The sequence below is a fragment of the Drosophila teissieri genome, chromosome 3R (assembly GCF_016746235.2).
Source record: "Drosophila teissieri strain GT53w chromosome 3R, Prin_Dtei_1.1, whole genome shotgun sequence".
Lineage (NCBI taxonomy): Eukaryota > Metazoa > Arthropoda > Insecta > Diptera > Drosophilidae > Drosophila > Drosophila teissieri.
In genome coordinates this window covers 23,742,637-23,755,170 of record NC_053032.1, presented here as the reverse complement: position 1 = coordinate 23,755,170, position 12,534 = coordinate 23,742,637, and the positions used below count along the sequence as shown (strand labels likewise).

The 12,534-nt window shown below is 43.2% G+C and overlaps 3 protein-coding genes across 5 annotated transcripts; 2 read left to right on the top strand and 1 right to left on the bottom strand.

Annotated features, from left to right (window-relative positions):
- Positions 1–401: 401 nt before the first annotated feature.
- Positions 402–4,670, bottom strand: LOC122621733. Of its 3 annotated transcripts, XM_043799692.1 has the most exons (6): positions 4,371–4,670; positions 3,992–4,203; positions 1,140–1,314; positions 862–1,073; positions 641–751; positions 402–579 (listed from the first exon to the last, which is right to left on the bottom strand). In XM_043799692.1, exons 1-6 carry the CDS (start codon positions 4,668–4,670, stop codon positions 402–404), a joined length of 1,188 nt encoding a protein of 395 aa, XP_043655627.1. The 3 variants fall into 3 exon arrangements, with proteins under 3 accessions (XP_043655627.1, XP_043655629.1, XP_043655628.1); XM_043799694.1 differs by lacking the exons at positions 862–1,073; positions 1,140–1,314; XM_043799693.1 differs by lacking the exons at positions 1,140–1,314; positions 3,992–4,203.
- Positions 4,671–4,923: 253 nt separating this feature from the next.
- Positions 4,924–6,040, top strand: LOC122618927 (F-box only protein 11). Its single transcript, XM_043795520.1, has 3 exons — positions 4,924–5,118; positions 5,179–5,714; positions 5,773–6,040. The coding sequence occupies exons 1-3, from the start codon at positions 4,924–4,926 to the stop codon at positions 6,038–6,040; spliced, it is 999 nt and encodes a 332-aa protein (XP_043651455.1).
- Positions 6,041–7,162: 1,122 nt separating this feature from the next.
- On the top strand, positions 7,163–7,993 carry LOC122621750. Its single transcript, XM_043799724.1, has 3 exons — positions 7,163–7,342; positions 7,414–7,622; positions 7,681–7,993. The coding sequence occupies exons 1-3, from the start codon at positions 7,163–7,165 to the stop codon at positions 7,991–7,993; spliced, it is 702 nt and encodes a 233-aa protein (XP_043655659.1).
- The last annotated feature ends 4,541 nt before the right edge of the window (positions 7,994–12,534 follow it).

Sequence of the window (12,534 nt, the reverse complement as noted above, 5' to 3'; positions counted from 1 at the left end):
TAATTTTCACTCATTGTCCAAGACAATGCCAACTTTCCTTTTGATTGATTTCGGTTTTCGAAAAGAGCAGCAAAGAAACTTGGCCCAATGTATTTTTTGTTGCTTCAATTGAGGCTTGTTTACCACTGGCAGGATGATAATGATGGGCCAGAAGGTGTCAGGAGACCGACTGCCACATCAGTCAGCCGGAGTCTGCCCACAGACACCATCAATTCCATTTGGTTGTGGAGGAGGGAAGGCGCTTGCCAACTTGCAGCTGGCCAGAAGATACATGAAGTGCCATTTTTTAACCTGGCTCAACAAGTGCCCTTTTCAACTTCCCCTCGCACCTCCCCCTCTCGCAACGAAGTTGACACTTAAAACGAATTTAATGCGAAACACTTTTAGGAATCGGAAATTTATTAGGCGTAATAATTTTTCGGCGGCGTGGTATATTTCCCAAAGGCCAGTTCCAGCAACGAGAAATGGCAGTTGTACTGCGTGCAGTCGTCGGTATGAGCATTCCGATATGCCTGATCGTAGTGCACTATGTCCGCATTCTCGTGCAGTTCCCGGCTGAAAATCCTCTGCTTCGGCAAGCTGTGGATATAGTTGGATGTAAGAAGATGTTGGATATTTGGTTATTTCATTTGGAACTCACCTGAATATGGTGCGGAGCATCTCGCCCACCATGCTCATCTTGGTGCGCTGGAAGTACTGGCGACTTTCGCAGAGGGTTCTCAGGATGCAGTCCCGTCCATTATAGCCCATGCTAAATGCATTTTAGGATAGTAAAATAACGAAAAAGAGCTACATTTTAGAAGGTACTAATGTTATAAGTATGGAAGCAGCTACACCAATAGATCCAAAAAGCCCCCTTACCTATCCACAACCGACTCGATCTGCCGGTAGATGGCGCTCCTCGACCTTCTACGCAGGACTGCTGGAGCCACAGGATGCGTGGCAAATCCGTGCAGATGCTGCAGCACCCACGTGGTATTCGGCAGGTCGTAAGCCACACCCCAATTGAGGCCGAAACTGTTGTAGCCATAGTACGGATTACCAATGATGCCCACGGTGAAGCAGACGGCCACCTGATCAAGGAGACGGTGACAAAAACGGACTCACAGCAGGAGGGGATTGGTTGGGATGAGACATACGGAAAACGAGGAGCCCTCGGGAAAGCTGAGATAGCGCTTCGGACGACTGAGCACTCGCTGCCAGCGGCGATGCAACAGATGCGAGGATGTAACCAGAGACTCTGGCCTGGATGTGGTGGAGTCGTCCGCACGTTCCATCATAGTCATCAATGTTGGCGGTGACCATAAATCACGGCTGACATTACCCGGGAAAAAAGAGGCGGCGGCGTTGGGAAATGGCGAGGGCGTGGCATTTGTCGTTGCAATTAAATCGTAAATCAAAAACTTTGCAACAATTAAACGATAATTAAACAATGCGGAGTGCGCGTAAATCATGGCAGCAAAGAGGAGCAACGTGGCACGTGCCACTTCAGCAGTCGACTGAAAACTGTAAACTGTAAACTGCAAACGGCAGTGGAAACTTCACTTCGGGCCAAGACAATGCATCGGATGGGCCAAAGGAAACTGGCCCAAGTGCAAATGTGTCAATTGTCCGTTAACGTTTAGAATGCTCTTCAGACACTTGCAGCAGTCACGTTTACAATAAACATGGCACCGGCCCAAAAGGTCGATGAGCAAACGAAGGAGGCGGGCGGCCAGCATTCAACTTAATTGAATTGCCTGTGCCGACACTTGCAACTGCACCACCCACTTTTTCACCAGCACCATGCAACTGCATACCCATCCACCTGCATCCCCAGCACCTGTCGATGCCAGGCGAAAGGTCGGAGCGCCTGGGTGGGCAAAGTCAAAGATGCGATGACAGAGATCGATGGGCTGGACGGCAATGGCGTCCATATTTGCCAACTCTGCTGCACGGCGAAAGTGCAGTGCAATATTAGTTCACACCTCCAGTGATTGGGTGACTGCAAAGGCCTTGCTCTGCTGGTTTGACTGGCAAGAGAGTTCTACTCATCGGGTCTGGCTAATAGCAAAATTATGCTATTCAACGGAACGTGTTGCTTGGAATAAATTATAAACAGATAGATATGCATTTGCTTTGATTAAATAATAGCAACCACATGGACTGGCACATAATAAACTGCTCAAAGCAGTTATCCTCGAAATAGTGTAATTTCCAGGGGATTTTAAGCCTGGGAGTGGGGACAATTTTTTAGCCCCCATTCACGGCAAATCCCCGCCTGAAACAGTGGCGGCTGTCAACTTGAATGCTGCGGCCTGGGCGACAGGCGAGCAAACAAACAAACAACTTCATTAACCCCATAGGGCATACATCGCATACACAAGGACTCCCGCTTCCACTGTCACTGCGAGTGCCACATGTGAATGTAGTTGTATGCTATATGTGGGGAGGATATACATACATACATATATCCCGACATATCGGATAGAGGCAATTGAGGCCAGGGAAGGCGCTTAGCTGACCCATTAGAGGGAGAGGCGGTCGTAAACCAGAGGAGCCAATGCCAAAAGTCAGGGGCGAAATTGCCGGGCATCAATTGTGGGACGCTAAGCAAAACAGACAATCGAAAAGCGAAACCAATCGAGGGAAAACAATCATGAAACACAAGACGAGCGAACACCCAGCACACAACACACAACAACCAACACCCAACACACACACACATTCAAGATACAAGTCACCGAATTCCCGACACGTGAAGCTAAGGTCAAAGCCAGGGGAAAATCCTGCGAAGGATGTCAAAAGGAAGCAGCCAGCCGGTCGAAGGACAAATATGGTAACTTTTTGACGACCACTTGAAGCTTAGTCGCTCCCAGGAATTGAGGCAGAAACTCAAGTCGTATCGAAAAGGGGATCAAGTCCTTTGATTACCATGACAACGCCCATCACCGAATGTATCTCAATGTGCACATGTGCAGATGTGTGTGTGTCAGTGTGTGGGTGTGGGTGTGCGGATCGTTGATAAGACATTTTACAGATTGCAGATAGTTTAACGGCCACCCGGCACATAACTCTGCCCCAATTACGGCCTAATTTGCTATGCATTTTTCGCATTTGCTCCAAGTTAAAGCTGCCGGAACCGCAGACCTCGACTTCGACTTCGACTCAGAGTCAGACTGAGACTCACGGTCCTCTACGGATATTAAACTATTTCCGAAGCATACAAAAAGCCAATTTAAATGCTAATATAAAATACCAACATTTTATTATTATGCCATGAGCACGCATCGCAGAGTAGGGCGGTAATGTGGGCGTTATGGGGTGGTGGGCGCGGTGGGCTATGGTGGGCGTGGTCTGGTAGGGACAACGACCACTTTGGGTGCGAAGTTTCCTTGGTCGCACTGTGCGTGATAAGCCAAGTGGCTTGGCTGATTTTGGCAGCGAAGGCAGGACGACGAGCAGGGTGTCCTGCCACTTGAGCCATGCAAAGTATCTACATATGAGTGGGTGGTTACATCTGCGGGCCGTACAGTGCGTTTCGCAAATAAAAGGCCCTACAAGTCATTAATCAGCGCGAATTTATGCGAGTAATTCAAGACTGCTGCTGAGATGATTTACGTTTCTTAATTGTGCTAATAAATCATTTATATTGATAGGACTCATTTGAGTTATAGTTATACAGTTTCTTATATACTTTAAATTACTTTACTTCTATTAACTGAAAATAGGCAGTAAGCCCAGTAATTTAAATAAATGTATTACTTGCCCAAGTGAAGTGAACTTTAATGTTTTGTTTGATAAACTTTATGATGAGTTCATAAGCTTTGGTAAGGCCAATTCAGGGAGTACAATACGTTTTAAATATTCTTTGTCTGCACGGGAGCCTTTCAAATAGTTTGAGCCCTTGAAATCTCAGCTTTGCCTCTATTTTCACACCCAAATGGACCTGAGATGGTCAAGTGCCTTTGACCCATGAATCCCTGTCCATGAATCCACCCTGCCCACTCACCTGTCTATCATTGTCTCCAGGCGGCCATAGAGCTCACGTCGATGTCTGCGCTTGATTTGCGCCTTGGCCGACTTCTTTGTGGTCCACCCGTGGGCATTCTGCAGCACCCAGGTGACATTGGGCAAGTCGTAGGCGACGCCCCAATTGATGCCCAAACTGAGGTACAGCAGGTTGGGGTTGCCAATCACACCGGTGGTCAGGCAGACAGCGCCCTGCAACACGGTCACAAAATGATTTATTCAAATAAGTTGAAGTATCAACTGAGTAGATTTGCTTGTTTCCAGCTTCCATTCATTCAGTTTAGTTTTCTATTTTCCATTATTATTTCTTCCTGTGCATGTGGCTTGTGTCCCATTGTTCGACGGGTTCGTTGACTCACCGATGCTGATGAACCCTGGGGAAAGGCCACAAAGCGCTTGCCTCTCGAGAGTTTCCGCTGCGACGATGGGGCCGCATGTGGTGTCAGTGGGTCCTGGTCCACGTCCTGGTCCCGGTCCCGGTCGAAGTCCTGTTTCCCCTGTTGAGCGGCGATGCCGAGTCCTGGCGGAGTCAGCGTGACATTGTTGACTTTGCCGGCTTCGTGACTTGTCGCCGGCGGAGCAAATTCATCCGGCAAACTGCTCTGGCATTCGCCCAAAAGCCATGCCGCGCACACGAGTGTCAGCCAAGTCGCAGACATAATTCCAACTGAATCAATAATTTGGGCTTTTGATTTCCAGCTCTTTGTCTCAACGTTCTATCAAAATGGCAACTTGTTAATTGAATTAGAGCCCGGCCAAGTGACCCCTTTCCACACTAATGCCTTGACCAAATAGCGGTTCCGGACCAAATTGGATAGCCACGCGAACGGAATGGGAACATTACTTATTCAATCTGGAGTTAAGTGTCGATCCAGCAGCAGGCTGGTTTCTCAGTTCTTGACCAGCTTCGCCATGGCAAGCTTAATATGGTTTCGACTGGCGGTTTTGGCCATTCTACTGGCCTTAGTTTCAGCAGGAAATGCGACTACGTCCCTAATGCTGAAGTCCAACTCCGGGAATAGAGGCGTGACCTACATGCACGAGAAGATCCATCTGCTGCATCGCCAGAAGCGCTGGCTCACCTTTGAACTGGGATCCGCTCTCACGGTGAGTAAATAGTCATATATTGCTTAACTGATGACACTTACTACCTTTTTCTGATCACAGTTCACTGCCAATTGCGCCAAGGCGATTCTGGACACGATTCCTAGGGGACTGCTGTGGCTGGCAGAGATTACGAGTCTTTACGAACTACCCGCTGCCATTGAAGATTGGATACCCAGGCGTGTGGGCAAACCGAAGGTGAAACCACCACCTCCACCGCCGCCACCGCCTCCTCCGCCGCCACCTCCGCCGCCACCACCACTGCCGGCGCCACCTGGTGCTCCTGTCTATCCAGATTCCCTTCCAGCGCAACCCGTGATTGTGCCGCTGAATCCCGCGGATCCCATACAGTCCTTCTACTTCGCCTACCCGCAAGGCATTCCCACGCTGAGTAGCCGCAAATCCTTTTCGCAGCAGATGCAGCTGGGATGTCCAGCCTCGCATCTGGTCAAGGATATGTACGGTACCTACTACTGCCGACCATCGGCCATGTCCCGCCGGTTGAGAAGGGAACTGGAGAGCCAGGGAAAACGGGTGATCAATGAGGCACAGAACCCGCACGGCATGCTCTTCGATCTGGTTTCCATGATGGCCACCATGTAAGCACTGATCTTGTTGCTCAGTATGCAAAGTAATATTCAATTTCTCCGCATGCAGGTTTAATTACCAGCCCAACTACTGTGTGATGCGAACCCTGTGCGAGGCACGTCATCTGCTGGCTCCGCCGGGCCTGACGCTCTTCCACGACATCTTCCGCATCATGCTGCGCTACGTGCATCCGGAGATTGCCCACAAGCCCAAGTATCGGGAGGCCTTCACCGCCGGCCACTCGCTCCACAAATGCGCCAGTTTGTATGGACCGCATTGCCGGCAGAGTTTTTTGCTGCTCATCAGCGAGCGATTCCAGGAGAAATTCGCACATTGATTGTACGAAGGGGAAAATATGGAAAACACACCAATGAATTTATCGAACTGGACGAGGACACAGCTAACTGCTATGACACCCTATATATATATAGAGTTAGTGCACCGCGTTGCATGTTCACTTTGATTGCAATAAACGGAATTGTAAATAAGCGAGGTTTATCTGAATGCAGATTAGGGGTATTGGTGTGCATTTACCATTGTTGATTACAATTTACTTTAATAATTAATTTATAGAAGCCATGAACGGAAAGTACTTAGTAGTATTTAGAATCCCCATTCACTTTACCCCTTAATTTCTGGCGCTTACTGAAGCTGGTAACGATGTTAAAAAATCAATACTTTCGGGCATTAAGCTTGTATTTACAATTTGTGTTATATTCACAGTTCAAACAATAAATACAAATGAAAAATGAGTGCATAAATTGATGAGCAAATGAAAGAAATGAATTTTATTGTGCGCCACTGCAGAAAGTTGAATGGAAATTAAGTAAATACTCGTACATCGACATTTTTATTGACCATTTTTTTGGCCACTTTGTGGTGCGCTTCAACGAAAATTGCAGCGCATGTGAGTTATACCGTTCTACCGCTTATATGTGTCGATAGTTAAAATTATTAATGCTTTTAATATGACCGCTCGACTTTAAGTACCCGAACTGGGATGTCATAAATGTATCCGATGTGGAAGTAGGGTATGGAAACATGGCTGGATTCCCAAGTGCATGGAACTCACTCTCCGGGGATCCGAACTGCCAATTCCATAATTTGTGCTGTTTGTTTTTCGCTTCACAATGCTGACAATTGGAGTGGAAGTGGAAACAAAACAAGTGTATTTCCCACTGTTGACAGAAATTTACATGCTACGGCAATCAGTGTTGGCCGTGCCGACGCACGACGGCCAAGGGGATCGGAGCTGGGGGGGAAACCAAAACCCAAACCCAATCCCGGGGAGGAGCAGCACCTCACAATGGGCACTTGTTAAAAGCGGACTTTGCAGGCAGCCGCTAATCAGGGCAATCAACACGGCACTCGAACTAATAAGCCGCTAAAGCGACTGGTTGCCTTTTCAGTTTGGTAGTTTGGTGGCTTTCAGTTACCAACGGAACGTTCTACCGACAGTATGCGACTCTCCCCAACTGGCCACTTCAGTTTGCTGGCACTTTGCCTCCTGCTGCACGAGGTGCAATCCCAGGTGATGTCCATGTCACCAGCTGCGAATGGCACTCGGACGGAGGAGGTGACCAAAGTTCTGCGCCGGCACAAGCGTTATCTGGCATTTCCGGAGGGCTCTTCGGTTTCGGTGTGAGTGTGTTGATGGTCCGTTGGCCAGTTGGCCTGGGAAGCGGCTCTAATGGTGGCCATATCCTGCAGGGTGCCATTTGCATGACGATCGGCATGATTGGCAACCCGGATGTCGACTATCTCAGCTGGGCGGTCAACTGGGGCGTGGCCTACGATCTGCCCAACCACCAGTGGGTCATCCAGCATGCCCATGGACTGAATGCCACCCTGGCCAAGGACACCATCAAGCGGCGATCCCGACGAGCTTTTTACGATGAGGTGCAGTCCATATTTGACAAGTGAGTGCAACTTAATATCATTGTGTCCCATATGAAAACTTTCTTGATGTTCTGGTAGCATGGGATTCAATGGTCGTTCGTGTGTGGCTCGAGCTCTCTGCGAAAGTGCCCGGTTCATGCTGCCGTCCGAGGAACGTGGCAACATGTTGCAGGAGTTGGTCAGGACCGTCTTCAGCCTGCCCCCCTCCCCGGTGGCTGCCCACGAGCCACAGGCCCATCGTCAGTACGATCGCATCTACCGGCGATCCCAGCGGAACTCACGGCAGTGCCAGGAAATCTATCCGGGATGCCAGTTTTCACTGCTGGCCTTGGCTTTGGGCAAATACGTGGCAGCCACTACCACGAAGTTCAGTTCATTCAACTACATGTGAATGCAAAAAGATTTAAAATGATATAAAATAAAATAAAATACAATGAACAGTTGTGGAATATTTTTTTACTTTTCTGAAACGGGCTTGTGAAATACATATTGTTCATTGGTATTCCCATGTTGAATATTTCAAAGTAAAAGACGGACTGGTTTTTTTTTAAAACAAATTATTTTCATTCTTCTTTATTTAATAACGCGTAACATTTATTTATATAGTAATTGTTTTCTTTTAATGTGTTGTCGTTTTTTAATTGTTTTCAATTTTAGTGTTCTTTTTTTTTCGCAATTGTTGCTATTATTTCAATTTGTTTTTGCGTTAGCTTAAGTTCGTTAATTAGTGTCTTACATTTAGGTTGTTAATGCATTTCTTTTTTATACTGTTGTGTTAGTCAACATATTTATTCTTCTATCGATTTCGTTTATTCTGTTTAATATCTTCAATTTATTTCAATTTATTTGTGTATGATCTGGTAATTTTTGATCAATTTTCAATTTGCAATTTTCAATTTGTTTTCAATTGTTTGCTTGCTGGCTGCGCGTGAGTGTAATTAATTTAGTTTCGGTTTGTTATGTAATATGTTTGCTGTTTTGTTGTTCAAGAGAGTTTCGAATATATATTCAATATATATATATATATATAGTTATCATATATATATTTACGCACGTATTTGTTATGTGAAATGTAAATGCAACGCTTTTCCGTTTAAGTTTAAGTATTGTGTCACATTTATCTGAATTATACTGATGCACAAATGTCCATTTTACCACCACATTCTCATTAGTTTGCATTTTGCTGATCTTGCTTTGATTTGCAGTTTCAAAATTTAGCTTATTCTATACTTAGTCGCAAGTATTTTACATAAATCGGATTATCGTTACTTAGCTTACTTACGTTATGCGATTCCATTTAACTAAATTTTCAATTTAGTCAAAATTGATTCTCGTGTAGAATTTTTAGCGAGCGCTTGGGACGCCTAACTAAATGTTTACTCCATACTCGTATTTATATCTGGCTTTATTTTACTGCGTATATGTATGTATATTTATCGTTAATTTTATTGGTTTTAGGTTTTATATTTTTTTGTTTTTTTTGTTGAGCATTTTGCTGTTAGTTTGGCCCGTGGGCGTTTTACCTTTAACTTTAATATTCGTGGTGTTGTTTTCCCCAGTGAGTTGCAAGACTTTGAGATTTGCCATTTGCTTTGATTTGTTTTGGTTTTGAGTTAAAAATCTTGACGCTAAAATTGATTTTGGTTTTCATATCTCGATCGAACGAATTGAAAGAAAATGTACACAAAACTTGCAACGGAAGCACTTAAGTCTAACGGCACCTAATTGTTAATACAAAAAATATACATACAAGTGTATATGCATAGTGTATACCGCCTATATGCTATATATCTTCAGATATATAGTTAGTACACTATAGTTAAACACTCGAGCGATTTGTTGTTTATGAATTTACACATTTGATTTTGGCTTTATCTCGCACACACACACATGCAATGCCATTCACTCAATTTCATACGAAACACATGCGTACACAAGCATAAAATATTCGAGTTTATTCGTGAATGTGTGTGTTTAGCTTAGGGTTGTGTGTGTGTATTGTGCTGCTTGCAAATCCGCTTCTTTTTTTTATGTCAACGATTAAAAACCACTTTAAAAATGAATTATCTTTTGAATTTATGGAGGTGCCTCAAAAATTGATAGATTTGAAATCAGCTAAAAATTCAATTGCATACTTTTAGGCGCCATAAGGGGTTAAAAACCGGAAATTAGCATTGCATACACCTTTAAATGTCATTTCTATGCTCTACCAATTTCTGAAGCACCTTTAGTAGCTTGAATTAGTTTGAAAATGCCAGGTTCTAACTAAATCATTTGTGTTGGCTTTGCTCTCGGAAATATTTTACAAAAGTCGTCTGGGTTTCCATTCGCACATGTGAAAGCATACGAAATGCGTCTAGTTGCGTGTCTGCTATAAATAATGGGGAAAATTCTAATTGCTCTGGAATGCGTACTCGTGTGTCGGTGTCTAAATTTTCTAGCTGTCATTGAAACCGTTTTTAATGAATTAATTTATGTTGTTTTTGATTTGCCTCGCTACTGGACAAGTTGGTGAGAGTTTATTAGCCAAATAATACTAATCATTCGGCAACTGTATGTACAAGACGAGCTTCAATGGAATGGATCGATGTGCTGTGCTTAGAAATTGTGGAAAAGTGTAGTTCATCTATTGTCAGGTACTTGATTAGTTGCTGGGAACCGAATGGGGTCAGAGTTCAAGTGAGAGTGTGAGAGAGCGAGGAATGCTGCTGAATTGCCTATTAACCTGTTAACTCTTAAAGAATGCCATGATTATTCGCTAATCGAGCTTGCAGACTGCACTTTCAGTGTGTGTGTGAGTTTGTTTGAGCGTTTGATGGTGTGTGTTTTTACTTGTGTGTGTTGGTTGCGCTTCAGATATTTAGCATTTCTGCATTAATCAGCGCCGCAGTTGCTTCCAATTCGATTTGTTTACGTGTTTTTCTTGTTTAGCAATACGCAGACTTTGATTCTTGTTGTGTTTGCTACAAAAGACGACCTTTGATTGGAAGACATACGATTTTATGTTTTTTGAATCTCAGGGTCAAGCCGCATATTTATCAAATACCTCAATTTCCTGTTTACATCGTAATTATTTTGCTTCAGTTAGCCCGATTTGCTCGATTTTATATATATTTGGTTTAATAACTATTTCGCGTTTAACTAATTATGATAATTGTTAGTGCTAAGTGTGATTGGCCTTAAAATGGTTTTCCTTTTGCTAAAATGAAACACATTATTGCCTGGTGTAAATGCCCCTCTTAAAATGGAATGTAACGCGAATTATATCGAATTTCTTTGGAAATATCTAGTTATTTCGAATATATTCTTCAAGGGCATCATACTCGGCAACTGTTGAGTAGTTTTCGTTACTAATCTCCTCAAGTATTTTCCTGTGCTTTATCTAAGATTTGTGTGTGTTCACAAGTTCGTTGTCCTTTGTAACTGTAATCGGGAAATGAATTGTACTGGAATTAAATTCTTTTCGCTTGCTGAATGATCGATCGGTGATGGATCGGCGGTTGCCTCACAATCTATATCTATATATACAGGTATGAACTGCTTCAACTGCGTGCTTCTTGTGTATGCATTGCTGTGTGTGTGCGTGTGAGTGTGAGTGTGTGTATGTCCTGTGGTGGTTACTTTAACTATATACAGAGTTATTGGTGTGAGTTGCCTATATAGTTAGTACTTAGCTTCAATGTTAACTTCGAGCCCCGATCTGCATGATCTACCCTTACGTGACTATAGCTCCTTCGCAAAGGATCTGTTTTCCATTTCCGTGGACACACTGCGAAAATTGTTTGCTCTTAACTAGTTTTTCGTATATCATAATACTCGTACTCATATCATATATAGATGATACATATATATGTATATATGTGTATATTTTCTATATGTTCTATTTGCATTTCATTTCGTCTTATTTGTGGCAGTATTTAAATTACACGGTTTCTTCTTCTGGATTACCTAAATTAACTGCTTAACTAACTCTCTGCATCAAGCACACTAAACATTTAGCTAGGAAACCTAGGGAAAACTTGAACAGAATCGTTACGAAAAGGCAAATTCAAAATGTTTGACATTACTAGCATAATATACAGATAGTCGCTAAATACCATTTAATTTACTCGTTAATAATACATATGTATGAATCAATGTTGAAATGAACTGTACAACTATAGGTCCGACCGATCGTGAGTCAGACAGACTGATCGACAGACCGACTGATTGAGTGATTGAATGAACGATTGTTTGTCTGTTTGCTTGTTTGTGCGTGTGGGCGGTGCGTGTGTTTGTGTGTGTGTGCAGGACGAAGGACCGGCACACCCACACGCCCACACACCCACACAGAGCCAAACCTATTTGTTTATAACCTAAAAACACAACCAATGAGAGCATATACACTTCTATGTATTTGACGTTAATTCGATTTTGTTTTTCTCGAGTGTCTTCACTTTTCCTCCTCGTGTTGCATTATTGCATTATTTGGTAAAACGAGTTTTCATTTATGTCTCTATTTATTTAGTTTTTTGTTTTTATTTTTGGCTTTAGCGTGTCGATTTCCCAAGTGAAACAATTTACAAAAATGGTTTTTGTTGAAATGAATTTCTTCTAATTGTTCTTCCACGCTTCTTGCATTTTTTTGCATATCTGTTTTTTTTTCTCTTTTTGCATTTTTATATTTGCATAGTGACATTAGGTTTAAATATGCATAAATGGTTTATACGGGTTTTACTCATTTAGTTGATTTTATTCACAGAAAAGTTACGCCATTTACTTGTCATTAGTTCTTTGTTTTCATTTCGCTTTGCTGCGTTTAAATATATTTTAATAGTTGATTGTCTAAAACTATAACAAAAGACTTGTTAAGCTGGAAATCTGTACAAAATAGTTCGAAATTAAGAAGCTTACAGTAAATAGTTGATTCAACAATTTTTATGCATTCAAACA